Source organism: Antechinus flavipes, chromosome 5 (genome assembly GCF_016432865.1).
Source record: "Antechinus flavipes isolate AdamAnt ecotype Samford, QLD, Australia chromosome 5, AdamAnt_v2, whole genome shotgun sequence".
Taxonomy (NCBI): Eukaryota; Metazoa; Chordata; class Mammalia; order Dasyuromorphia; family Dasyuridae; genus Antechinus; species Antechinus flavipes.
This window is the reverse complement of record NC_067402.1, coordinates 90,432,884-90,455,733: the sequence shown is the minus strand read 5'-3', so window position 1 is coordinate 90,455,733 and position 22,850 is coordinate 90,432,884. Positions and strand designations below refer to the sequence as shown.

Here is a 22,850-nt window from a genome sequence, read left to right as displayed (position 1 = left end):
ATCTTAGCCAATCTGAAAGGTGTGAATGGTGGGACCTCAAAGTTGTTTTGATTTGCATTTCTCTAGTTAATGACTTATAACGTTTTTTGTATGGCTATAAATGGCTTTAATTTCTTCAACTAAAGATTGTTCATAATCTTGGACCATTTTATCAATTGGGGAATGACTTGTGTTCTTACAAATTTGACACAGTTCTTTATGAAATGAGACTTTTATCAGAAACACTGGCTGTAAATCCCCTCCCCCCCAAACTTTGTGCTTCCCTTCTAATTTTGGATATATTGGTTTTATGCAAAAACTTTTTAATTTAATGTAATTAAAGTTATCCATTTTGCATTTTATAATGTTCTCTAGTTCTTTGATTACAAGTTACTCTCTTCTCCAAATATCTGATAGGTAAACCAACCCTTGCTCTCCTAATTTGCTTACACTGTCACCCTTTATGTTTAAATTATGTACCCATTTTGACCTTATTTTGGTATAGGGTGTAAGATGGAGGTCTATCCTGAGTTTCTGACATATTATTTTTTCGGTTTTCCCAGCAATTTTTATGGAATGATAAGCTCTTATTCCAGAAGCTGAAGTTTTGGGGTTAATCAAATGCTAGATTAATATAGTCATTGATTATTGTGTCATGTAATCTGACATCTAAACTATTCCACTAATCCACCACTCTATTTCTTAGCCAGTACCATACGTTTTTGATAACTGCTGCTTTATAGAATTTTAGGTCTGCTGCTGAGTACCATGAATATAGCATCTTTATTTCTTTGCCTCTTGGATTTGTCTTCCTTGATCTTAGATGAATTGGTATTGAAAGAAACATAACAGATTACCATTTTGTGAGTTTTAAAAGACTAGAAAAGACACCAGAAACCCTACCAAAGGAATCAGGTAACACTGTCAATAGTTGCAGTGGCCGCATCAAATAGAGATTTCAAAGTAGCCAAAAGGCTATTGTCTGCAAGCAAGAGAGCAATTCATTCATATGCTGCATCTAGAAATGAACTTATTGGGAATTCCATGAAGAGAGAAAAAAGACTCTTGGGGTCAGGAAGCACCTCTCCCTCCATACAGGGTGGAATATTTTGTAGCCACCTCAAGTTTACTTAGGCTCCTCAGGAGCAAAGAGAGAACCCCAGTTGCAAAAGATATTACTGTATATTACTTCTTGTAGCTTCTCAACTTATTTTCCTTGGTAAAAGTTAATTGGTATTAAGTGATCAATTGGCTTTGAGGGAACATATTAGATGAGAGGTCCTGAGTAATAGTATTAGAGAAAACTCAGTAGTCCTTTGGGGTTAGAACTCTAAGAGGAAAAGTAGTCCAAATCATATTATTTGGATCCACCCCACTGGTGTGAATGTGAGTTGGGAGAATGAGCCCAGAACTTGTGCTACACTTAAATCCAGGTATCAGGAAGACTAGGAAGTAGCCAATACTGGAAATAACAAAAGATCATCAGATGCTGCTTTTTCATGAGAGTAAAATTTCAGAAATAGTTACATCATTTGAGAGATTGGATGGCAAAATACAGTAGTAGAAGAAGCTGATGTCTAAGTAATTGAAAATGCTATACTTTTAGTTTTTGATAAGACTGAAACCTACCTTTGCAATAATGAAGATAATTGTAAATTATCATTCAAATGCAAACTATTATTTGATAATAACCTGAAGAATGCTGAGTATTAAGACCTGTGAGTCTGTCATTCGATTCCTTCTTCCAAACTTTTTAAATGAGAGGAATTCCAAGAATATAGGAACTTTAAATTCAATAGGACAAATAAATCTTGGTACATATCTGTAAAGAGGACAGTTCATAAGTAAAGGCAAGTAGAGCAAAAGGGGTCAGGATTTTCTGTAGGATTTTGATAAGAAAACCCAAGACCCATATATGTAGCCAGCCCAGTCATCACCAAGGAAAAATGAGCATTCTTATGGTGTAGTAGAAAAGGCATTAAATTTATATGCAAATGACTTAGGCCCTCTTCCATCAAAGCATTCCTCATGTGTACATCAAGATTATACAAGATCTCTTGAAAAATATAACAAAGATAGCTTTGTTCTACAATCCACTTGGTTCATTAATAGCAGGTGAAGCATAAAATAGGGAAACATTTCCTCAATAAAAGTGTTTGTTAGTTTCATGAAAATCCAGCACAAAGTCCAGATTAAGGAGCTGTTTCCTATCAATGTTAAGGTCCTCTAGAGTATCCTAGTTTGTTTGTTTTTCCTGAGCTCCAGAAAATTACAGGAGCTCCTAGCTGAGATCCACAAACATTCTAAAGAGTTTGGCCTAATTATCCACGTAGAGAAAACCAAACAGCTAGAAAATAATCATTATCCAGACTATTATATACAATTGAATGGACCACCTCTGGAGCCCATCCATTAATATCTACAGCAAATGGACAAAAAAAAATGGGTCCAGAATTGAACAGGAAAAGAGTAGACTGGATTGCCTTTAGAAAATTGCAAAGTTCTTTTCCTGACTAGGAACTTCTCTCTTAAACAAACATGCATTTTTGAAATACCCATATTTACCTATTAGCTTGAAATGTGCAACATTACAATAGCTGAATAAAAAAGAATAATGTCCAGAATATAATGGAGGTAGATATAATAAGTATGAGTAGACTACAACACATTATGGAGAATTAAAAGCAACAAAATAAATGATACCATCAAATAAATGTATGACTGAAAAAGATGAACTGTTCACAAGGCAAGAGCAAGAAATAAACCAACAAACAACTCCAGGTGCTCTATTGATGTCCTCGTGTCAAGAAAAAGTGAGTAAAACTTTTCAAAATGCTTCTGTAATGAATTTGTAGAAGATATGCCCAAGAGTTCATAATAGATAAGGATGCATTCAATTATTATGGTTGGATATAATATTCACATTGATGAGATCACCAATCAACCAATAAACATTTGGAACAGGAACACAGATTAATAAATCTCCCACTATGTGCCAGGCACTGTGTCCTGTCCTAAGTTTACAATCAATGAAGACAACTGTACATACACACATTATATTAAAAAAAATACAAAGTAATCTTAAGTGGAAGGCACTAGGAACTTGGGGGAGATAAGGAAAGGGCTACATACTCATGTAAAAGGTACATGAGTGTGAGCTGAGTTTGGAAGGAAATGGATTCTAAAAGGTAGAGGTGAGGAAGGCATGCACAGGGACAGTCTGTACAAGGGTATGAAAGAAGATGGAGGTGAGTAAAGGGATGAGGAAGGAAAAGGGGAGAGAAAAGGAAAGGAAGGAGTGGCAAGAAGATAGGATGCATAAAAGGAGCTGCTTTAGGGTTGGAGAAGAGACATGTGTCTTTCATATTTCTATACTTGATCTTTAGAACAGAACTTGGCGCATTTGTTGTTCAGTCACCTCCAAATCTTTGTGACCCTTGGACCACACCAGGCCAATAAGGTACCTAGGTGTTTTTGGCTAAGATACTTGGAGTGATTGGCCATTTCCTTCTCCAGTGGAGAAACAGCCTTGCTTGGAGTCACACAGCTAATCAGTGTCTGAGGCCACATTTGAAAGTCCTGGACCAATGCTGTATCACCGGCGCTCCCTCCACTTTGCACACAGTATGTGCTTAATACATTTTGTGGGGTGATCTGAAGAATTTAAATTATGGAAAGTGGATGAGAAGGGGAGTAGGGAAGCAGTTGGGTGGGGGAAGGGAAACGGGAGGGGGAGTCCCAGGAAGAAGCAGAAGGCCAGTGACCGTGCCCAGTAGTAAGTAAAGGCTCTCCTCCTGCGCTGAGGACGTCGTCGTGGAGATGCTCTGTCCCCGGCAGGGCGCGCTGTCCCGACTTCGGAACTCGAGCTTCAGGGGTGCGCGGCCGCCCAAGCCTCCGCTGATCCGGCGGGTCCGCGCAGTCCCCCGCCGGGCAGCCCAGTTTGTAGCGGGCCGCACTGTCCCGTCCCCACAGCGCTGAGCTGAGCTGTGCTCGCCACCCTGTGGTATCCTCACGGGAGCGGCTCTTTTCCCGCGGGATCGCGCTGTTCTCGAGGATGCTCTTAAGGAGTTGAGCTGCCGTCCGGACTGCTCGCTCCCCACGGGGATACTCTGTCCTCACTGTCCGCCCCGGGCTGCACGGTCCCGTGCCCTCCGGACTGCTCTGTCCTCTAGGAGCCGATCTAGCTGTCCTCAAGAGGTTGAACCGTCATCCGGAGGTGCTTTGGCCCCACTGGGGAGTTGCTGTTCTGTCCTTAAGGGAAATGAGCTATTTGTTATCTGAGGTGCTCTGACCCCGCTGATCCCGGCGGTCCCGAAGGTGGGCGCTATTCTATGTCGGGTGTACTGTCCCAGCAGGGCCTCTCTATCCTATTGGAGCATGCGTATCGGAGCCCAGAGAGAACCATAGAGAGGGCTGGCTCCCGGAGCCAGCGCCGGATGCGGTCACCATAGTGACCGGGGAAGCGGAAGAGGAAGGAGCGGGCCCAGGGGGCTGTGAGGTGGCAGCGGCAGCAGTAGCTGAGCCGGCAGGTCTCCGGAACTTGGGGTCTGGTTCGTTCGTGTCTGGCGGCCGGAATCCGGGGTTTGGCATCCTCGAGAACAGCGTCAGGTCCTCTCCTATCCTTGCTCGGGATCTCCCTTCCCTAGGGTGTGTGGAAATTAGGCTTCTGCGCGCCCCCCCTCCCCACTCCCCTCCGGGTCCTTACAAGTCGGGGGCCGGTGGGGCCGGAATCAAGCTCGCTTCGCTTTGGGCTCCCTGGGAGCAAGCTCGCTGCTTTCTCCGGAGCTTTTGCTCAACCTTAAGACCCTACTTGTCAGGATCCCCCCTCCTTTTACCTTCTCTCTTCTCCCCTCCAAAGAGAAAAACGGGGGATAAAGTAATTGCAAAGTGCACTTATTTTGCCGCTTCTTCCCCATCGCTCCTTGAAAGAATAGGTTTTCAGCGTGTCCCGGGCTAACCCCAAGCTCATCTTTTGTGTTTTCGCAGACTGGTACTTAGTCCTGGCTTCTGGGAAGTAGAACTGCATTCCCCTTTTGATGTTTGTCCATCCAAAGCTAGCTGAGCTAGGCTTGCCCTCGCAGGGAGACCCTTTCTTCCCCATCCGGGCTTTCTTTGGTGCACCCAGGCTTTCTTGGATTCTCTGGGCTAAAACTGGAAGGGAACTTAACCTCTTCCAACCCTCTCATTTTACTGATAAGTAAAACAAGGCCCATGGGGGATTGAAGTGACTGTCTAAAATCACCTCTCTATTAAGTAGCCCAGTCTTTATAGGAGCAAGAACTCATGCAGCAAGAACTACTGGAATTCGGCTCTTCCTTTTCCCTCAAAAAAAGGACCAGGAGAAACTATTCTTTGCAGCTTGCCTTTAGGCATGCGGGATTTCAGGAAGATGCCACCTGCCACTGAGCTCTTTTGAGATAGCAGACAGTATGAATGCTCAGTCAGCAAACTTGCCTACCTCATCCGGGTACCTGTGCTCAGATGCAGAATATTAGTAGCTGTAGGTCACCTTGTACTTGTGGGCTACCCTTTTTCCCACATCACTAAAGGGAGGCCAAGGAGAGCCAGACTTTCTTTCTTGGATCAATCTTGACCAGTAGAGTATTCTAGGGCATGGCTGATCTAGAACCTGGAACTCTGCAGGATAGGCAGATCTGGATCGAGGTAGAGGTTAGTTATTGTGGTTGGTGGCTCTTGATTTGAAGTGCCATGAATCTCTCCTCCTATCCTTCTTTCATCTCTTCTAGCCAGTACCTGCACTAAGTCTAGATTGCAGGGGTTTATGGTCCTCACACCTTCCTAGTATCAGGACCAGGAATCTAGTTCTTTAAGTTTTGACTTCTCATCTTTCATCAAAAGACCAAAAGCTGTGATCTCAGCTGTGCTACCTTGTCAAGCTAAGTGCAGGTTTAATTGCTTCCTGTTCAGGAGTTAGATTTTTCTGCTCTGACAGCTGGAGAGTCAGGGGTTAGAAAATAAAGGCCAGGATAGGCCCCAGGGAAGCTTCCCAGCTGTTTTTGTCTTGAACTTCTCTGATAAATGCTGGACCTTGGAGACATATCTACTCTGCTGTTCTATTCACCACATTGACTCCAGATTCCTTATTTAAAACTTTAAATTTAGCATTGCTCCAAGCTAAATAATCTCCAGCCCAGTTGATCTTTGAGGCTGTGCCCCTTATTAGGGGAAGGCATCATTGCCCTAAGGAAGCACCATCATGCGACTGAGCTCCCTTCTGGCTTTGCTGCGACCTGCACTACCCCTCCTCCTAGGACTGTCCTTAGGGTGCAGTTTGAGCCTCTTACGGGTCTCCTGGATCCAGGGTGAGGGTGATGATCCCTGTGTGGAGGCTTTGGGGGAACTTGGGGGGTCACGGAAGCTGGATTCAAGGAACCAGCTTGGCCAGAGTGATGAAGACTTCAAGCCTCGGATTGTTCCATACTACAGAGATCCCAATAAGCCATACAAGAAGGTGCTCAGGTGAGAGTTGTGCTCTGTATGGTCCTTAAGATGCCAGATCCCTATTTTGGCTTTGTAAGAGGCCAAATCTCTAAGCTTCTTGAAGAAAGAGGGACATCTAATTCATATTTAGTAAAGCCATAAAAAACACTCACAGTGTCAGATATTGTCATACTTTTTTTTTTTTTGGTCCAGACCCATAATTTCATCAGTGTAAGGAAGTCCCAATGTGAAAACTCCCTCCGGTGAAGCAGATCGCCAAAGAGTAGTCTTAGAGAGCTGCCAGGGGCACTGAGAAGTTAACTGATTGACCTGTGGGCACACTGCAGATTTGTACGGTACAAGACCTAACCCAAGCTTCCTGATTCTATTACACCAGGGTGTCTCTCTGTCAGGGAATAGTCTATTGACTGGCAATAGAGATGGTCTCCTCTACCTTCTTTCCTAGCCTAGGCTACAGGTAGTGTAATCTGGAGGATAAACTCTATCTAAGAGGGCTCTGGAGAGTTGAGAAGATGGTCCTTTGACTTTGGTGGTCTCTCTGCAGGACACGGTATATCCAGACGGAGCTGGGCTCTCGAGAAAGGCTGCTCGTGGCTGTCCTGACCTCCCGGGCCACACTGTCCACACTAGCAGTGGCCGTGAACCGCACTGTGGCCCACTACTTTCCTCGGCTACTGTATTTCACAGGGCAGAGAGGTGCCAGGGCACCAGCCGGGATGCAGGTGGTGTCCCATGGGGATGAGCGCCCAGCCTGGCTCATGTCTGAGACCCTGCGCCACCTCCACACGCACTTTGGCGCTGACTATGACTGGTTCTTCGTGATGCAGGATGACACCTATGTCCAAGCCCCCCGCCTGGCTGCACTGGCCGGCCACCTTAGTATCAACCAGGACCTGTATCTGGGACGGGCTGAGGAGTTCATTGGTGCGGGGGAGCAGGCCCGGTACTGTCATGGTGGTTTTGGCTACCTGCTGTCCAGGAGCCTCCTGCTCCGGCTGCGTCCCCACCTGGATGGCTGCCGTGGAGACATCCTCAGTGCCCGTCCTGATGAGTGGCTTGGGCGCTGCCTGATTGACTCGCTGGGCATCGGCTGTGTCTCTCAGCACCAGGTACTGCCCTCCCTATAACTTCAGGCTCTGGGAGGCTCTCAGAGTCTTCTGAGTGATCCCACAGCCTGAGTCAATTGATCTCTGCAGAAGCTACTGCCAATGCAACCATTAGCTTAGCAGCTACTTGCATTTTCAGCAAAAACCATCCCTGCCTCCAATCTGTCTTTGCATCAATTTGCATTTCCCCAGCACTAGTCATAAAACTTCAGAGACATCAAAATTCTTAGCAAAAAATTAGGCCCCTGACCAATAGAGGTAGGAACAATATCGAACAGATGAGAATTTGCTAGACATGTTCTCTACCAGAGAAAAACTATCTTTTCCCTTAATGAACAAATGTGTTCTTTTCCTAGAGAGAAAGAGCTATTATTATACATTCAGCCCTCTCTTGAGAGAAAGGGACAGTTCCTGGATATGTTGCACCCTCCCAGCCCTGAAAGATGGGGTTATTCCTTGGAGAACTAGGAGGCCTAATAAAGGGAATGAGGTATTCTTAGCTGCTGTTCTCTCCTTTCTGAGATCAGCACGTGGGACTCAGAACTGAGTTTGAGGTACAAGCAGGAGTGAATTTATAGCCTCCATCTTTCACCTTGTTTAGAGCACCAAGAATGAGTAACTCAGAAGGTAGGGAACTCTTAAGTAGCAGTGGGGAAGTCTGCACCTTTCTTGTGTGTTTAGAATCCCATGGGGATAGTTCTACCAGAAAGGAGACATTTTCTTCTCTCTGTCCCTCTAGGGGCAGCAGTATCGATCTTTTGAGTTGGCCAAAAACAGGGACCCAGAGAAGGAAGGAAGCTCAGCATTTCTGAGTGCTTTTGCTGTTCACCCTGTCTCTGATGGGACTCTCATGTATCGGCTACACAAGCGCTTCAGTGCCCTAGAGTTGGATCGGGCCTACAGTGAGATAGAGCAGCTGCAGGTGAGTCATAAAAGTGGGGTAGCCTACACACACAGGGAGCTGGGAGAGGAAGGAATCGAAAGGGGAAGCAAGTGAGCTAGGCTGGAATTTAATGGAAGATGGTGACCAGATCTGTTTGTTGACCATCCTCATGGGAAGAGGACAGAAAGAGAAAACTATTGGGTGGGCCCAAGGACTGTATCTGAGATTATATGAGGAGTCAGAGGGATTTTAAACCAAGGGAGAGTTGGTTACAGGAATGTTTTGTATTTTGTGAGGCAGAAGGTTGACAGTGGTTTATTTAGAAGAGAAGCTTTTGTTCCTGTTCCTGGGGACTTATGAGCTCTAGAAATGTCCAAAAGAAACAAGGCTCTGAGACCAGATGTAATAGTTAATGTACAACTGTGGGGTGAGGTAGTGGAAACTCTATAGGAAGCAAATGGAGACAAAGGAGAGGCAAGAACGGGGGCTGCCTGTACCAGGGATGTTACTGGATTTGGGAATGAGGGAGAAAAGTTGTTACAGTTTATATATTTCTAGTCCTCTTGTTCAAAACAGTTCATTTCTCTTATCTGACTCTCAGAACAATTCTATGCAGCAGATAAGGATTCATCTCATCTCTTATTTTACAGATGGAGGGAAAAGGTTTCATGATTTGCCTAAATTTCTGTGGCCAGTGAGTGGTAGGGCCAGGCCTGAAACTCGGGGATCCCTGCTCTTAGGTAGAAAGGAGCATTTGGGCTTAGAAAGCCCTGGCCATGTAAGGCCCGCCTCACTCACAGGTTATGGTTTCTCTCTCTAGGCACAGATCCAGAACCTGACAGTGCTGACCCCCGAGGGAGAAGCGGGGGTAAGCTGGCCAGTGGGGCTCCCTGCCCCCTTCACTCCACGGTCGCGCTTTGAGGTTCTGGGCTGGGATTACTTCACAGAGCAGCACATCTTCTCCTGTGCAGATGGGGCCCCCAAGTGCCCCCTCAGGGGGGCCAGCCGGGCAGACGTGGGCGATGCAGTGGAGACGGCCCTGGAGCAGTTGAATAGGCGCTACCAGCCCCGCCTGCGCTTCCGAAAACAGCGGCTCCTCAACGGCTACCGCCGCTTTGACCCGGCCCGGGGCATGGAGTATACTCTGGACCTTCTTTTGGAGGCCGTGACCCAGCGCGGGCACCGCCGAGCCCTGGCAAGAAGGGTCAGCTTGCTCCGGCCACTGAGCCGAGTGGAGATCCTGCCTATGCCTTACGTCACTGAGGCTACCCGGGTCCAGCTGGTGCTGCCGCTGCTGCCTACGGAGGCTGCCGCTGCCCCGGCCTTCCTGGAGGCCTTTGCGGCTGGCGTCCTGGAGCCCCGGGAGCACGCTTTACTGACCCTGCTGCTGGTCTATGGGCCGCGGGAGGGCGGTCGGGGGGCCCCCGACCCCTTTGCAGGGGTGAAGGCGGCGGCGGCCGAGCTGGAGCGCAGACACTCCGGGGCCCGCCTGGCCTGGCTCGCTGTGCGAGCCGAGGCGCCCTCCCAGGTACGGCTCATGGACGTGGTCTCCAAAAAACACCCGGTAGACACGCTCTTCTTCCTCACTACCGTCTGGACCAGGCCCGGGCCTGACGTTCTCAACCGCTGCCGCATGAACGCCATCTCAGGCTGGCAGGCCTTCTTCCCCGTCCACTTTCAGGAGTTCAACCCCGCACTGGCCCCAGTGAAGCCCCCCCAGGGGCCTCCTGGGGTGGGCCCCGACCCTCCCTCCCCGGCTGGGCCTGATCAGCCCCGGGGGGCCTCTGCCGGGGGCCGATTTGACCGGCAGGCCTCTTCGGAGGGGTGCTTCTACAATGCCGACTACTTAGCAGCTCGAGCCCGGCTGGCCGGGGAACTGGCTGGACAGGAAGAGGAGGAAGCCCTGGAGGGGCTGGAGGTGCTTGACGTTTTCCTACGCTTCTCAGGGCTGCACCTTTTTCGGGCAGTTGAGCCGGGCCTGGTGCAGAGATTCTCACTGAGGGACTGCAGCCCGAGACTTAGTGAGGAGCTCTACCACCGCTGCAGGCTCAGCAACCTGGAGGGCCTGGGTAGCCGGGCCCAGCTGGCCATGGCCCTCTTTGAACAAGAGCAGGCCAACAGTACCTAATCCACTGCTGTGTACACTGGTACTTCCTCATCCCTTCCCTTCTGCTGCCTTTGCCCCAGGAAGGGCAAAGCAAGATGGTCTGAGACAGACGGAGAAATTGTTACTGTATTTTTTTTAAACGAGAAAATATTATTAAAAGTTTCTTCTACTAAATTGTTGTTAGATCTGGAGTCAGAGCTGAGAGAAAGGAGACACCTTCCCAATTCCCAATAACTACACAGTTACTGGTAGCTGAATGACCTTTAATTTGGTGCCCCCAGGCCCACGTGGAAAATTAGTCTGGAGTGATGTAACAGCCCAGGGGGAGGTCCCTGGGGGTAGGGGGTAGGAAGGAGGCAGGGGACCTGGCCCTGGAGGTCTGTGGTGGTGTCTGGTCCGAGGAGGTGACCCTAGGTGTTGCGTACACCCAAGGATTGCTCCAGTTCCTGCCTGCGCTGTTGGATCTGCAGAAAGGAAGAGCAGGACTGGGTGTAGCATCCCCGGAGAGGGAGAGCCCACCCCCAGGTACACAGGCCACCTCATTGTGGGGGAAATCCTAGGAGCAAGTGTCCTGACATTAGATGGAAGCAGGGGAGGTACTGCACCGTGGGATCTGAAGAGGGACAGATTTCCCCATAAGGAAATAGGAGAGATTTCTCTGGGGGGAAGTCCCTTTTTTTTTTTTTTTTTTTTTTTAAAATAACTTGCCCTGAAATGGAAGGGATGGGGAAGAGAAAGAGTGTAGATGGTTGGAACTGTTGTGCTACCTTGCAGTAGAAATAGCGGCTGACAGCTTCCTGGGACCAGGGCTGGTGGTAGAACTCTGCCCGACGTTCCTCCTCGGGATTTCCTGCTACATCGGTCATTACCTGGAAGGGAGCACAGAGGTCAGCCTCCCAGCCCAGAGCAAGCTTCCTAACACTCAGAATCAGCCCAAGTCTCTCTCATTCGCTACACTCACAGTCCCTGAGCTTTTCCTCCACCACTTTCTTACCTTAAGGTCCCGACTCTGGGAGCGGAGAAGGTCTTGGACGTAGCCTTTGGGGTCTCTGGAGAAACTCAGCATGAAATCCCTCTGAATCTTGAGCTGGTTTATAGACTCGATGGTCTCATGGATCTAGAATAGAAAGAGAGGGACTTTCTTACTCTGAAACCTGTCTCGGTGGGACAAAAGGAAAGTCAGGGGAGAGGGAGACAGGGCTTTTTTCTCCTTCGCTTCCAGAAGTGAGCCCCACAAATCCTTTAACCCTTCTAAGATCTGGAGGAAGGGCACCAGCAGATATTGAGGTTCAGCAAAAGGGAAAAGGTGTAATAGTAATGGTATCATGATCTGCTCATGCGCCAGGAATTTCACTCTGTTCTCGGGGTTTAGCGCTGGATGCCAGCTCCAGGTCCCTACCTTACTGTCCAGGGCACTGATCTCCTGCTGGTTGGCTGTAGACAGAAGGAAGCTGCTCATCTGACCCTTCAGTGGCTCTTCCACCTCCACGTCAATGTCATAGCACGCCGTCTTCTTCTGGTCTGAGGGGTCCACGCTGCCGGAAGAGAGACAGCCCTTAGATTCCAGGGCCTGTCCCAAACCCAAGGGCCTAGGGGGCCAAAGGAGTCAGTGGGAAGCTGGGGAAAGACCAAAAGCCAGAGGCGGGGAAGGGAAAGGAACCGGAGAGCTCTAGCATGGGGAGGAGGAGAGGAACCATCTCACCTGATGACATGGTTGATTACAATTGGGTCTGGGGGCAGTAGCAGGGCTGTGAGGCGCTGAGGGATTTCAGAGAATTTCAGCCGAGGACAGTCAAAGATCTGGGAGAAAGGTGGAGGGCGTAAAAAAAGTTATCACCCTTTTGTACTTGAGGGTGTCAGGGTCTTTCAGTTTTCCAGCTCCAGAAAAGCCCTTATGGAAGCCCAGACCAGCTATCATAACTCAGAAATGGGATATGCTGAGAGGACAAAATCTCCATCTGAGATCACCTTTTGAGACTATTTAAGAATATCTTATAGAATCCTTTGTTTTTCAAAGTGTGTTTTACAGTATACAGTGTTTATTTTCTACAATAGCCCTTTGGAGAGTAGCTGAGGCTGATATCTCTTTCAAAAGCAAAAGATAAAACTCTGAGAGGAGGTTAAATCTGTTCAAGGTCACGTAGTTCTTGGAGCTAGAAACGGGACACTTGACTCCCAGGCCCCGTGGAACCTGCGCTTCTAAAAAGCTAGAACTTTGGAGGGTTTTAGGTCTGGTTAAGGACACTCAGATGGTTTTAGTGCCTCGGGGCTCTGTCCACACGGCCATCATCTGTCGCTTCTTCCTCTACACATGTGGCCTCCAATGAATAGCTACTTCTTGCCTTCCATGAAGCTTGAATGGAGCCTGCACGTGGTAGGAGTTCAACAAATATCTGTTAAGTTAGTGAATGGTTTTATTTGATCCTTCGTTCCCTTGGGCAGCAGGGAGAAGAGACAGCTTCCCCATTTGAAAGATGAAAAGGAGATTCCAGAGAGTTTTAGGTTCGAGTTAACTTCTCGGATGCCTCTGTCCCTACTTGTTGCTCCCCAGAGCCCTGGATTCAGGGGAGAGGTTACCTGCTGGAAGTACTTGTCCCCATTGATGTACTCCTTGTCATGAGAATCCTGCAGCCGGTTAGTCTTTACATACTGCCACAGAGCCTGGACGATGGCGGAGCGGCTCTGGGTGTGGAGCCCCAGCAGGCGGGCCAGGCGAGGATCCAGTTTGAACTGGGGAGGCTATGGCAAGAGGTGTGGGGGAGGACAAAGAGATGCAGCGGGCCGACATTCTGGAACAGGGACCTTGGGGCTCAAAGGAAGGGACTAGCCTTTCCAAGGAACCCACCCAGAGGTCTAAGGGCCTGTCACCGGGGACCCCTTCCCACAAGCGTGTGGTGTTAAGGTCAGGCAGACAGGAGGGAGAAAGTACCTGGTAGTCCAACATAAGGAGTAAGGTACAGCGCACGCTCAGGTCCCCTGGGCGCTTTACCTGGAAGCCATCTGTCTCCTGGGTTGTGGGGGTCCGGTGCCACTGTAGGGGAAAGAGCTAAGGTACCAGCGCAGGCCCACCTGGATTTGGGGGGACTTTGAGCTGCGGGAGGCCAGTGCCCAGGGCTGAATGCTGAGGGGGGGGGACCTGCTGCAAGCTGCCCTAGAGCATCATGCACAGGAGGCGCCTGTTTGCTACCGTCCCTCAGGATGGAGCACTGGGTGGAGGGAGCAGGACTGGGGGCTCCCAATAACGAGACATTTTTACTTAGGAACAAATGAATGAAGAGCATCTCTCACCTCCACCAGGTGGTTGTCTGGGCCATAGAGGTCTTTGTCCAGCTCAATGACCAAACTCTTAAAGAAGGAAGAAAACTTCCGCTTCTGCTTGCTGGGCTGTGGGAGCACAACAGGGGCCGTGGGGGCAAAACAGGGGCCGTGGGGGGGGGGGGTAGAATAAGGCTGGGCTGGGGGCAGGCAAGGGAGGGGCTATCAGGATGAAATCAGCGAGGCAAGATGGGGCAGCGTGAGCTGGGGCAGCTCCCCTTCCTGGAACTGGTGCCCCCCACTGCTGCTGGTCCCCGATGTCTGGCGCAAACGGAGCTGCCCCCCTCCCAAGCCCTCCCCGGGACCGCGGGAGAGACCTGGGCCGGGACATACGTCATCCAGCAGTTTCCCCTCCACCCGCAGCTCCCAGGAGGCGATGCTGCCGTCCGAGTCCTCGGCGTCCGGCTTGGCAGGGTTAAACGTGTTGGAGATGTAGAGCCGAAGCTTCCGCTTTTGCTGTGGGAGAAAGCGCCCGCCCACCACTGAGCTCCGGGGGAGAGAGAGCCTTTGATCCCCGAGGCAGATAGTGCGCGGGCAGGGCTAACGCTCTGTTTGATTCTTCAGGGAAGGTACCGGGTGTCCTCCTGCCCGGGAACAGATGCTCTGATCCCCGCGGGGCACGGACCAGACTCCCCCGGAGCAGTTAATAACTAACCTCTGCGAGAGCTGGCTAAAGTTCGCCAAGCACTTCTCACCCATGGCAGCTAAGCCTTGCTCCGGGGCCCCTGAGGGCGGGACTGCAGCCGAGAGGCTAAGGCCGGGTAGCTAGTGTGAGGCCGGTCACCCAGCCAGTCGGTGTTCGGGCCGGGGAGGGAGCCGGCCCTCTCGGCTCTAACGCAGATCTCCGCCACATCCCCGCTGCCTCCGGGAACTACGTGCCCAGGAGCGTGGTTCGGGGGGGGGGTCCCCACTCCCAATCCCATGACACCTTCATCGGCCTCTTCAGGGCTTCTTGGATGTCCACCCGCTTCCGCATGATGGTCTGGTCCAGCTTCCTCTCAAAAGCCAGCAGGTCCATGTAAGCCTGGGACTCGGGGACCAGCTCTCGGATCTGGAGGGAGGGGCAGAGAATTAGGGGCTCCCGCACCCGGGGCTGGGAGCGCGGGACTCCGGCTGAGAGCGCCAGGCCCTCCCGGGGCATGAAGTGCCTGAGGCGAGGGGAGCCTCCCAGGCAGAGAGCCCGGTGCTCCCTAGAAAAGACTTCACCGATTAGGATGAGGAGTGATCGTCCTGAAGGAAACGTCCGCTCTGTCACTAGGGAAGGTGGGATCAGCCGCAAACGGAGCCAGGCAGGACAAAGCCTGCTACTTTCCCCTTTACTTTGAAGCTTTAATGAGACATGACGGCTTCCTTAGTGGTCACTGGGAGCTGGGGCTCCTGGGTTCTTGAGAGAACTGAGGGAAGCTGCGGCCGGAGTTCGGAGGACGAGGGGGCCAGACCCCGTCTCCCAGCGCGGATGGCTGGCGTTTGGGTGACTCACAGACATCCTTGCTGGCTCCTACCCTTCACCTTAACGTGGAACCATTACCCTGTCCGGTCTCTTCGGGATCCTGTTCCTGTACTCCCAACCAGTTTCTATGTCAGCTCTCTGAAGTATCCTACTTCCCTGCTCAGCCCAGACCCCAGCTGTATGCTCCTTCCCGCTGCCCCCCAAAGCTTCAGGACCCCCTTCTATTCCCAGGCTCTATTTCTGGATCCCTCAACTTCTACACGCTGAAATCCCACCTCCCCCAGCTCCAGTAAGCATTCTAGCCCCACAGATCTCTGCGTCTTTCCTCTGTCCCCCTCCCCCTTCCCAATGCACTGGCCTGGGGAGCCTCACTTCTTAATTAGCTTTTTAGAGAAAAAGTGAAAGTGACTGTGACGAAGAAGCTTTGGCCCGGAGGGAGGAGGGGGAGGTATCGCAGTGGGGGGGGGTTTGCAGCAGAGGAGGGGAGCAGAAAGGGAGGGGGGCAGGCAGGGGGGCTGCCGTGAAAGGCACTCACCCTTTGAGGGAGGATTTTGTCAGCCATCTTCCTCCTCTTGGCACTGTACATTTTTTAAAGAAAAAACCAGGTTACCATGGCGACAGATCTGGGAGTAACGAGGCCACCTGCTAAATTATCCCGACATCTCCGCCCGCCCGGCTGGGGTTCCCACAGCCTGCCCGATTGCCTGAGGGGCTCAGCGGCCAGGCAGTGGGGCTGGAGCTGCGGCCTTGGGGGGGGACGGGGCAGTCACTGCCTAGCCTCAGAACCCCCCTCCCTCCCACCCCATCCACAGGGCCGGGGAGGATCTGGAACAATTTGGACTTGGGGGACAAGGAGAGGGAGTGGTATTCAAAGGTCTCGTCGCCGGGGCTCTTTCAGGAAGCCTGGACCGGAGGGAAGAGCAGGGATGGGGGCAGGGCAGGGCTGTGGAGCTCGAGCAATAAACTCCAGCGCAAAAAGGGCAACTTTGGGGAAGAAGGGATGGGGCTGGGGCCGGCGGCCTACGCTAAGGGAAGGGAGCCTGCTCTCCTCCTACTCACAGGGGAATGAGGTAAGGATGTGCTCTGACTTGCGTCTGGAAGGGGCATTCAAAGGGTACACATGCATGTCTAATGAGGAAGGCAGGTACGATCTGGGGCCCTCATGCCCACGGCCCGTGGATGCCCAGGGCAGGGACACCACTTAGTATTCCATACAGCCGGGTAGGTGTGGCTGGCACCGGGACACTAAGGGATGGGGCCACGTAGGGGCTGGGGACAGGACAAAGATCTCAATCTCGGTTTCAATGATCTCTAAGATTCCTTCCAACCATAAACTGTCCAATCGTGGGATCTCTTCTCAGACCCAGCTGGGGAAGTCCGAGGCTGGTCGGAGCACGTCCTGGCTCCACACTGCCCCTCTGTGGTGCTCCATCCCACTGCCCAGCTCCCCGTTCACCCCTCCCCTCTCCCCCCAGCCAAGGGAGGTGAGCAGAAGGGCTCTTTCATCGCAGGGGCACCTCACTGTATGGAAAACCCAGATTTCCAGGAGAGAAACCAGGGATGAGTTGGGCCATCGATCATTGCCTCTACCATGAGATTCCTTTGGACTCACTGGATTTAGAGTTGGAAGGGACCTCGGAGGTCATTTAGGGAATTCCTTCATTGGACAGATAAGGAGACTGAGGCTTTAGGGAGGGAAATTAACTGAATGTTTTAAACTAGGATTCGATTGAACATTAATGATAATTTACAAAAGTTCAAATGATGCCCTTTTCAAGAATTCATCTCTTGTGCAAAATAAAGCTTCCATGTTTTGCTAACACTCAGACCTAGAGGGAGTTTTGTATGTGCAGCCCAAGCTGTAGCAAGGAGGAAGCCGATAGTGATGGGACTGAACTGGACCACCAGGGTGTGGAGCCCACTGGATCGGGTGGTCCCAGCATCCTCCTGTGACCTCCACAACCCCCCAGAACTATGTCCCACTGAGCCCCCCCCCAAGCTGACAGAGAACTAACAGAGCAGATGTACAGGGGCAGGGAGACAGGGGGACAGTCTGGGGGGGAGGAGGGCTGAACAAGGTAGAATGAGGGAAGGGAAGAGAGCATGTCGGGGGAGAGGCAGAAGCTGTGGATATGCCGTCACTTCATTATGAATTGTGGAGGGAAAATGGGGAAAGCCAAAGGCCAAAGCCTAAAGGAAGGACTTCTCTAGGATGGGAAGGAGGGGGGACATATTCCTCCATCTGGATCGGTCCTTCCTAGCCAAAAACTTTGCCTCTAAGCCTCACTATTCCCAAAGCCGGTCACTCTCCTCCCCCACCTCCTTCCCTCCACTTGCAGGTAGCTCTCTCACTCACCTGCGGCTCCTGGTAGGGGCTGTGGGCACTGGCTGGCCCTGACTCTGCGCCTGGCTCTGCCCGGGCGGGGGTGCTGCTCGCTTGCGGGCTGGCTCCATTCCGGCCGGGGCCAGGCCAGGCCGAACGGCGGGGCTGCCCATGTACGGGGAACCCGGGGGACCCATGGGCGCCCCCTGATGGGGCATCCGGGCTCCAGACGGCATCCCGGGGCGCTGGGTTGGGGAGCAGGGTGCGGGGGGAGAAGGGGAGCAAAGCAGAGACATGGCGAGCCAGTCAGACTGGAGCAGCTAGCCTTTGACTGTGCTCCAGAGACCACCCCTGGAGGCTCAAAGCCCCTGTGAGAGTTACACCACTAATGTGGCCCCATCAGCCTCTGGATGTTCCCAGCAGCACCGATCCTTCCCACCCCCTCCCAGATACCTTCCGAGGTCCAAGACCCTCGGCTCCGACCCTGAGCTTTCTAGGCTGCTAGCAATGAGAGGGATAAAGGGGATGGGAGGGTGAAGGGAGGGGATTTCTCAGGGAGTGGAATATGCTTTATTTTAGTGCACCTCATCCTTACAAAAGGAGCTGGATGCTACCCAGGCAGATGCTAAGGGGATCCCTTTTGAGTCCTGCTCAATCAGGAGCCACAAGACTAAGAGCACCCACACTTTTTTCACACTCATGATTACACCACCTAGTACAATGCTCTTTGCATGTTGGTCAAGACACATGTTTCACAGGTTTCAGGAACTCCCTCCACTACAGCAGATCAACAACTGAGGGCCAAAAATGTCTTGGGCTGTCTGGGGGCTCTAAGAGTTTAATCATTTGCCCAGGATCGAGCAGTCAGTACGTGTCAGAGGGAAGAGCTCTGTTCGATACCTCAAGGCTGTATGATCCATCACCTTCACATGGCCCTCCCTCACCAATGCACATCCTAGGCCTTCATTTGCCTTAGAAGATATCAGCATGAGTTACTCTGGCATCCAGGCCTCCGACAACAAACTTCTTGCACCTGGTTGGGTCATACTTGGATGGTAGATAGGTCGGCTACTGGCCCCATACATACTGTTCATCCTGACAGGTCCTGCCAGAATTTATACTTGGCCAGGGTCACCTCCACATCACAATGATGCATCGTGGTCAGACTTCTGTGAAGGTTGTGCATGAGCAGGAATTTGCCGAATGAAGGAATCTTATTTGATTCTCACAAAAACCCTTCACCACTAGTAAGGAAAGTATTATGCCCAATTGATAGACTAGGAAAGTGAGATTTAGTGATTTGCTTGTGGTCATAAAATTATAGAATGTTAGGGCTGCAGAAGATAGATCACCTATACATTTCAAGGGGCCTATGAACTTAAATGGGAAAAATTGCATTTTTATTTCAATATAGTTGGTTTCCTTCATAATGTTATGTGTTTTATTTTGTGCATTTAAGAACATTCTGAGAAGAATCCCATAGGATTCACTAGACTGTCAAAGGTAGATCACCAAAAATGGTGAAAAAGTTGCCAAGCTAGTCCAACTTCCCATTTTACAGAGAGGAAAGCTACAGGTCACCCAGCTAGTTTATGGCAAAGGCAGACTTAAAGAATCTGAGCCTCATGACTTCTAGCTCTGTAATTTCCTTTAGAGCATGCAGTCTTTCTCACAAAAGGGGCTAGACTCCTAAGGCTCAATCCTATCCAATCTCAATCTCAATCCCCAGTCTTAACCTCACCTCCTAGTTTTCTGCTTCCTAACCCTGTCTGCTCTGTGTGTCTAAATAAAGGAGCTGACTTTTTTTGAAAGAGGGGATGGGGTTCCTGGACCCATTCTGCTTCTCCTTGGTAAACAGGAGAGAAGAAGGCAGTTAAATTACTGAAATATTATAAAGTAATTGGAAGGAGCATCACAATCTGGCCAAGTCATCAGAAAGCTTTCTGGCTGGCTGAGATGAAGATTAGAAGAATGGATGAATGAGTGCATACAGAAAATTCAGGTGGGGCAATCCCAAAATTGGCTTTAAAGTGTTCTTAAGCAAGGGTACATTCATCTGAGGCTATGGGGAGAATATGACATGATGTTTTGGGGGCTCTTGGCAAAGAAGGAATCACGGGCCAGACTAGGCCTGGGGAACTTTAGTTAAGGATTAGGTTAGAAAATTTAGGTGCCATTCAGTCTGGGACTAGGTCGGTTTCTTTTACACATACTTCTAATTACCTTGCCCTGGTGTATTATTTTTGAATTTGTGCATTCTCTTTTTCTTTGTAAATAAATCCTAGAAAATTCACTCTTGTGGTCTGGAAGGGGTAGAAAGGAAAGAGGGAAATGGGTGCAATGGTGGCTGCAGCAGAGAAAGGAAGACAGGTAATTAGGGATTGGATATGGCAGTTCTGTGAATCCAAGAAACTAAGACAGCTTAGTGAGCCAAGAAGCTAGGGAAGCTCTGAGCTTCTGACTGGGGTCAGTGATGAGGGAAATTTAGAAAGTAGCGAAAGGTGGAAGGCCTACTATTGAATGTAAGTTTCCTGAACTCTTTCTATTTGGAGGAACCGATGCCCCTGGAAGCTGACTGGGATTCAGATTGGATCCTAAAATGGAATTCTTTCCACATCCTCAACGAATCCTTTTCCAGGTCCCCATGGGACCTTGTTTCTTGCTCATCTGATTCTAATCCCCAATCCTCTATTTTCCGAAATGTCCCATTCCACTTGATATTACTCTGTTCTAATCCTTATCCACGCTCTGAGAGAAGAGCAGAGGAAGATAGGAGGCCAGCAGCTTTCTTTTGAACATACCAGAGGACAGATCAGAGATGGGATCTTGTTGGGTTTCCCATTTCTTTTCTCATTTGGGGGTGATGAAAGATAGTATCCAGAGACAAGGTCAGAGATGGTATTAGGGTGAGCCCTAATGTTGGGCCAAAGAGAGAGTCTGGGGCAGTCAGAGCTGGAAGCAGGCTCTGTAAAAGCTGCAGAGGCCGCTTTGAAGACACTTCTCTTTGGATCCCTCTGACAAGTCGGGGAAAGAATGTTTGTGGACCCCAGCCCCTATCAGTCCAGTTCTTTCAAAGGATCTCATACTTCTCTTCCTGTTCCCCAAATGCTCTTCCTATCCTCCCCTCCTCCCCCCAACTCAATCAAATCCTGCCACTCAAGACAGTCAGGGGTCAGAGGGGCCTTGGGGAAGGAGATGAGGCAGAAATCAGCATCCCTGTCCCTGGGTGGTCAGATGACATGCAAATGAGATGCAAATGAGCGAATGAAGTGATCCACATGCTCATTAACCCCAATTGTCCAGGCCCTAGAAAAAGGGCCAGGGGAGGGAGGGATGGGGAGCAAGAGAATCCAGAAACTTGCAAAGAGGGAGAAGGGGGACAGTCGGGGTCAGGGAAACAGAGAGGGAGGTTAAGGATTCTTTGCACCTGTCATCTTCTCATGAAATTGCCAGTTGTGGCCCGAGTTCTCCCCTCCCAGGAATACAGCTGCCTTTGAGTCACAAGGAGGAGCCTCTCCACTGAGCCTGATGCCCCCAGCACAGCCAACTCTCCTCTGCCCCAGAATATCCCTAACCCTAATCTCCCCTCCCCCTGCCTGAGGCCAGCTGTCTCTGCCCATCTCTCCTAAAGCCAAGATACCAAAAGGAGTCAGGATAAGAGAATCCTGAAGGGAGGGGGAGGTTAGTCACTTCCCCACAACAGACCCCTTTCTCCCGTCCCTACTCTTCCCCCCTCCCCCCCGCTCCTAGGAAGGCCCGTTGGTCCTGTCACTCACACTTCTGAGGTGGCTTGCTTGGTCATGGATATTCAGAGCAAGTCCTTCTTGGAGCCTCAGATTGCCCTTCCACACCCACAGAACAGACTCACAGAGGGTTGCCTGATCTCTATGGAGGGAGGCAAGGCAGAGGGCACTGGGCAACACCCTTAATGCTCTAGCCCCTTTCGACATATTAATCTCACCCCCGTGCCCATTTTCTCAAAGGGGCTTTATTTGGAAATGGGCTTGGGGCTTAGTATCCTTGAGAGGGGTTTCCCCTGTGAGTTTCCTCCCAATGCTGCTCCAGAAGTCAAGTCCAAGGGCCATCCCAAGCTCTTCACCACTTGACAAAGCTATTCATTCCCATTCCTCCTTTGCCAGGGGACCTTCTTTGCCCCCAAGATAATGGGGAGCCCCAGATCTCCTCCCCAAGGAGCCAAAGAGAATCACTTAAATGCTAGAGAATTTTCCATAACCTAAAAGGGGATTTCCATTGGGGGCAAATCCCAAATTTGGTCTTTTAAATCAATTTTCTCAAAAAAAAAAAAAAAAAAAAGATGAGGGGACCTGAATACACCTCCCTCTCTTCTCACCACCACCTCTTCCCCAGCAGGGGATGCCATGGCTGCCCTGAGTCATTTGCCCCAATTCTCCCATTGCTCTCCTCCCCTCGCACACACACACCCTACTCCACGTGTCCCAGGCCATCCCCTTCCCCTTTGGAGCCTTATTCCTTCCAGGTGCACCCCGGCCTCTCTGAGATCCCACCTCCCCTGCTCCCGTTCCTGCCATCCCAGTCACCCCTGGGGATGGCGACTCTGTTCTCGCTCCCCACTGGGCCCCACCTCTTCACACCTTTGAGGACCCGGGAACACCTTCCAGGCTGCTAAGAGAACTCTGAAAGCCCCAGCAGCCTCTGGCCTCCAAAGGCAGGCACATGCACGGCGGGAGGGCTCTCCCCGTCCCCGGGGCCAGGGGGCTCCGGCCGCTCTCCCCCCACCCCCCTTTTGCCGAGATGCTGAGGTTGCACAGGCCTAGCCCGGCCGCCTCTCTGGGTGCCGGGAATTTCTCCCACTCGCAGCTCCCTCAAAGTCACCTGCTCCTCACTCCCGAGTCCCGGGAGCGAGCGAGACCCAACGCCGCTGTCCCAGCTCCGACAGCCCCGTTTTCTCCCGGGCCGGGAGGGAGAGAGGGGCCGGGGTCACAGACTAAGTTTGGGGTCACAGAGGGGCTGCCCCTACCTGAGGCTGTCCCCAGATCTTCCCCTAGCCCTCTCCCCGCGGCGCCCCCAAGTCTCCAGTGAGGACCTGAGTGGGCGCCTCGCCCCCTCCTTGCCCATCCCCATCCACCCCAAGATGGTCCAGGCTCGGAGGCTTCCCTGGCACACCCCGCCGTGGGGCCGGGGCGCGGGTCCAGCACGCCCCCACCCCCAGAGCCGAGGGGCTGAGAGGGGAGAGAGCCCGCCCG

At 51.1% G+C, this 22,850-nt stretch overlaps 2 protein-coding genes across 5 annotated transcripts in view; one reads left to right on the top strand and one right to left on the bottom strand.

Annotated features, from left to right (window-relative positions):
• The first annotated feature begins 4,462 nt into the window (after window positions 1-4,462).
• Window positions 4,463-10,711, top strand: CHPF2 (chondroitin polymerizing factor 2). Its single transcript, XM_052000998.1, has 4 exons — window positions 4,463-6,459; window positions 6,986-7,550; window positions 8,287-8,469; window positions 9,251-10,711. The coding sequence occupies exons 1-4, from the start codon at window positions 6,197-6,199 to the stop codon at window positions 10,556-10,558; spliced, it is 2,319 nt and encodes a 772-aa protein (XP_051856958.1). The 5' UTR covers window positions 4,463-6,196; the 3' UTR covers window positions 10,559-10,711.
• A 72-nt stretch (window positions 10,712-10,783) lies between these two features.
• The window catches only part of SMARCD3 (SWI/SNF related, matrix associated, actin dependent regulator of chromatin, subfamily d, member 3), a 42,403-nt gene continuing 30,336 nt past the window's right edge, over window positions 10,784-22,850 (bottom strand). For 2 of the 4 annotated variants that reach the window (XM_052001004.1, XM_052001003.1), the window contains 12 exons: window positions 17,659-17,870; window positions 15,838-15,880; window positions 14,781-14,903; window positions 14,186-14,308; window positions 13,826-13,921; window positions 13,467-13,568; window positions 13,115-13,276; window positions 12,240-12,337; window positions 11,937-12,126; window positions 11,532-11,654; window positions 11,305-11,406; window positions 10,784-11,001 (listed from right to left, as the gene is read on the bottom strand). In XM_052001004.1, coding sequence (XP_051856964.1) covers window positions 10,948-11,001; window positions 11,305-11,406; window positions 11,532-11,654; window positions 11,937-12,126; window positions 12,240-12,337; window positions 13,115-13,276; window positions 13,467-13,568; window positions 13,826-13,921; window positions 14,186-14,308; window positions 14,781-14,903; window positions 15,838-15,880; window positions 17,659-17,870 — 1,428 coding nt within the window. In that variant the 3' untranslated portion in view covers window positions 10,784-10,947. The remainder of the gene's footprint in view (window positions 11,002-11,304; window positions 11,407-11,531; window positions 11,655-11,936; window positions 12,127-12,239; window positions 12,338-13,114; window positions 13,277-13,466; window positions 13,569-13,825; window positions 13,922-14,185; window positions 14,309-14,780; window positions 14,904-15,837; window positions 15,881-17,658; window positions 17,871-22,850) is intronic. The other 2 variants (XM_052001005.1, XM_052001007.1) reach the window with 2 other exon arrangements.

Excerpts from the sequence above, each read along its gene's own strand:
- CHPF2 (XM_052000998.1), top strand. The coding sequence starts at position 6,197 with ATGCGACTGAGCTCCCTTCTGGCTTTGCTGCGACCTGCACTACCCCTC. Across the intron at positions 6,460-6,985 it reads CCATACAAGAAGGTGCTCAG|GACACGGTATATCCAGACGG; the intron begins GTGAGAGTTGTG and ends GTCTCTCTGCAG. Across the intron at positions 7,551-8,286 it reads GCTGTGTCTCTCAGCACCAG|GGGCAGCAGTATCGATCTTT; the intron begins GTACTGCCCTCC and ends CTGTCCCTCTAG.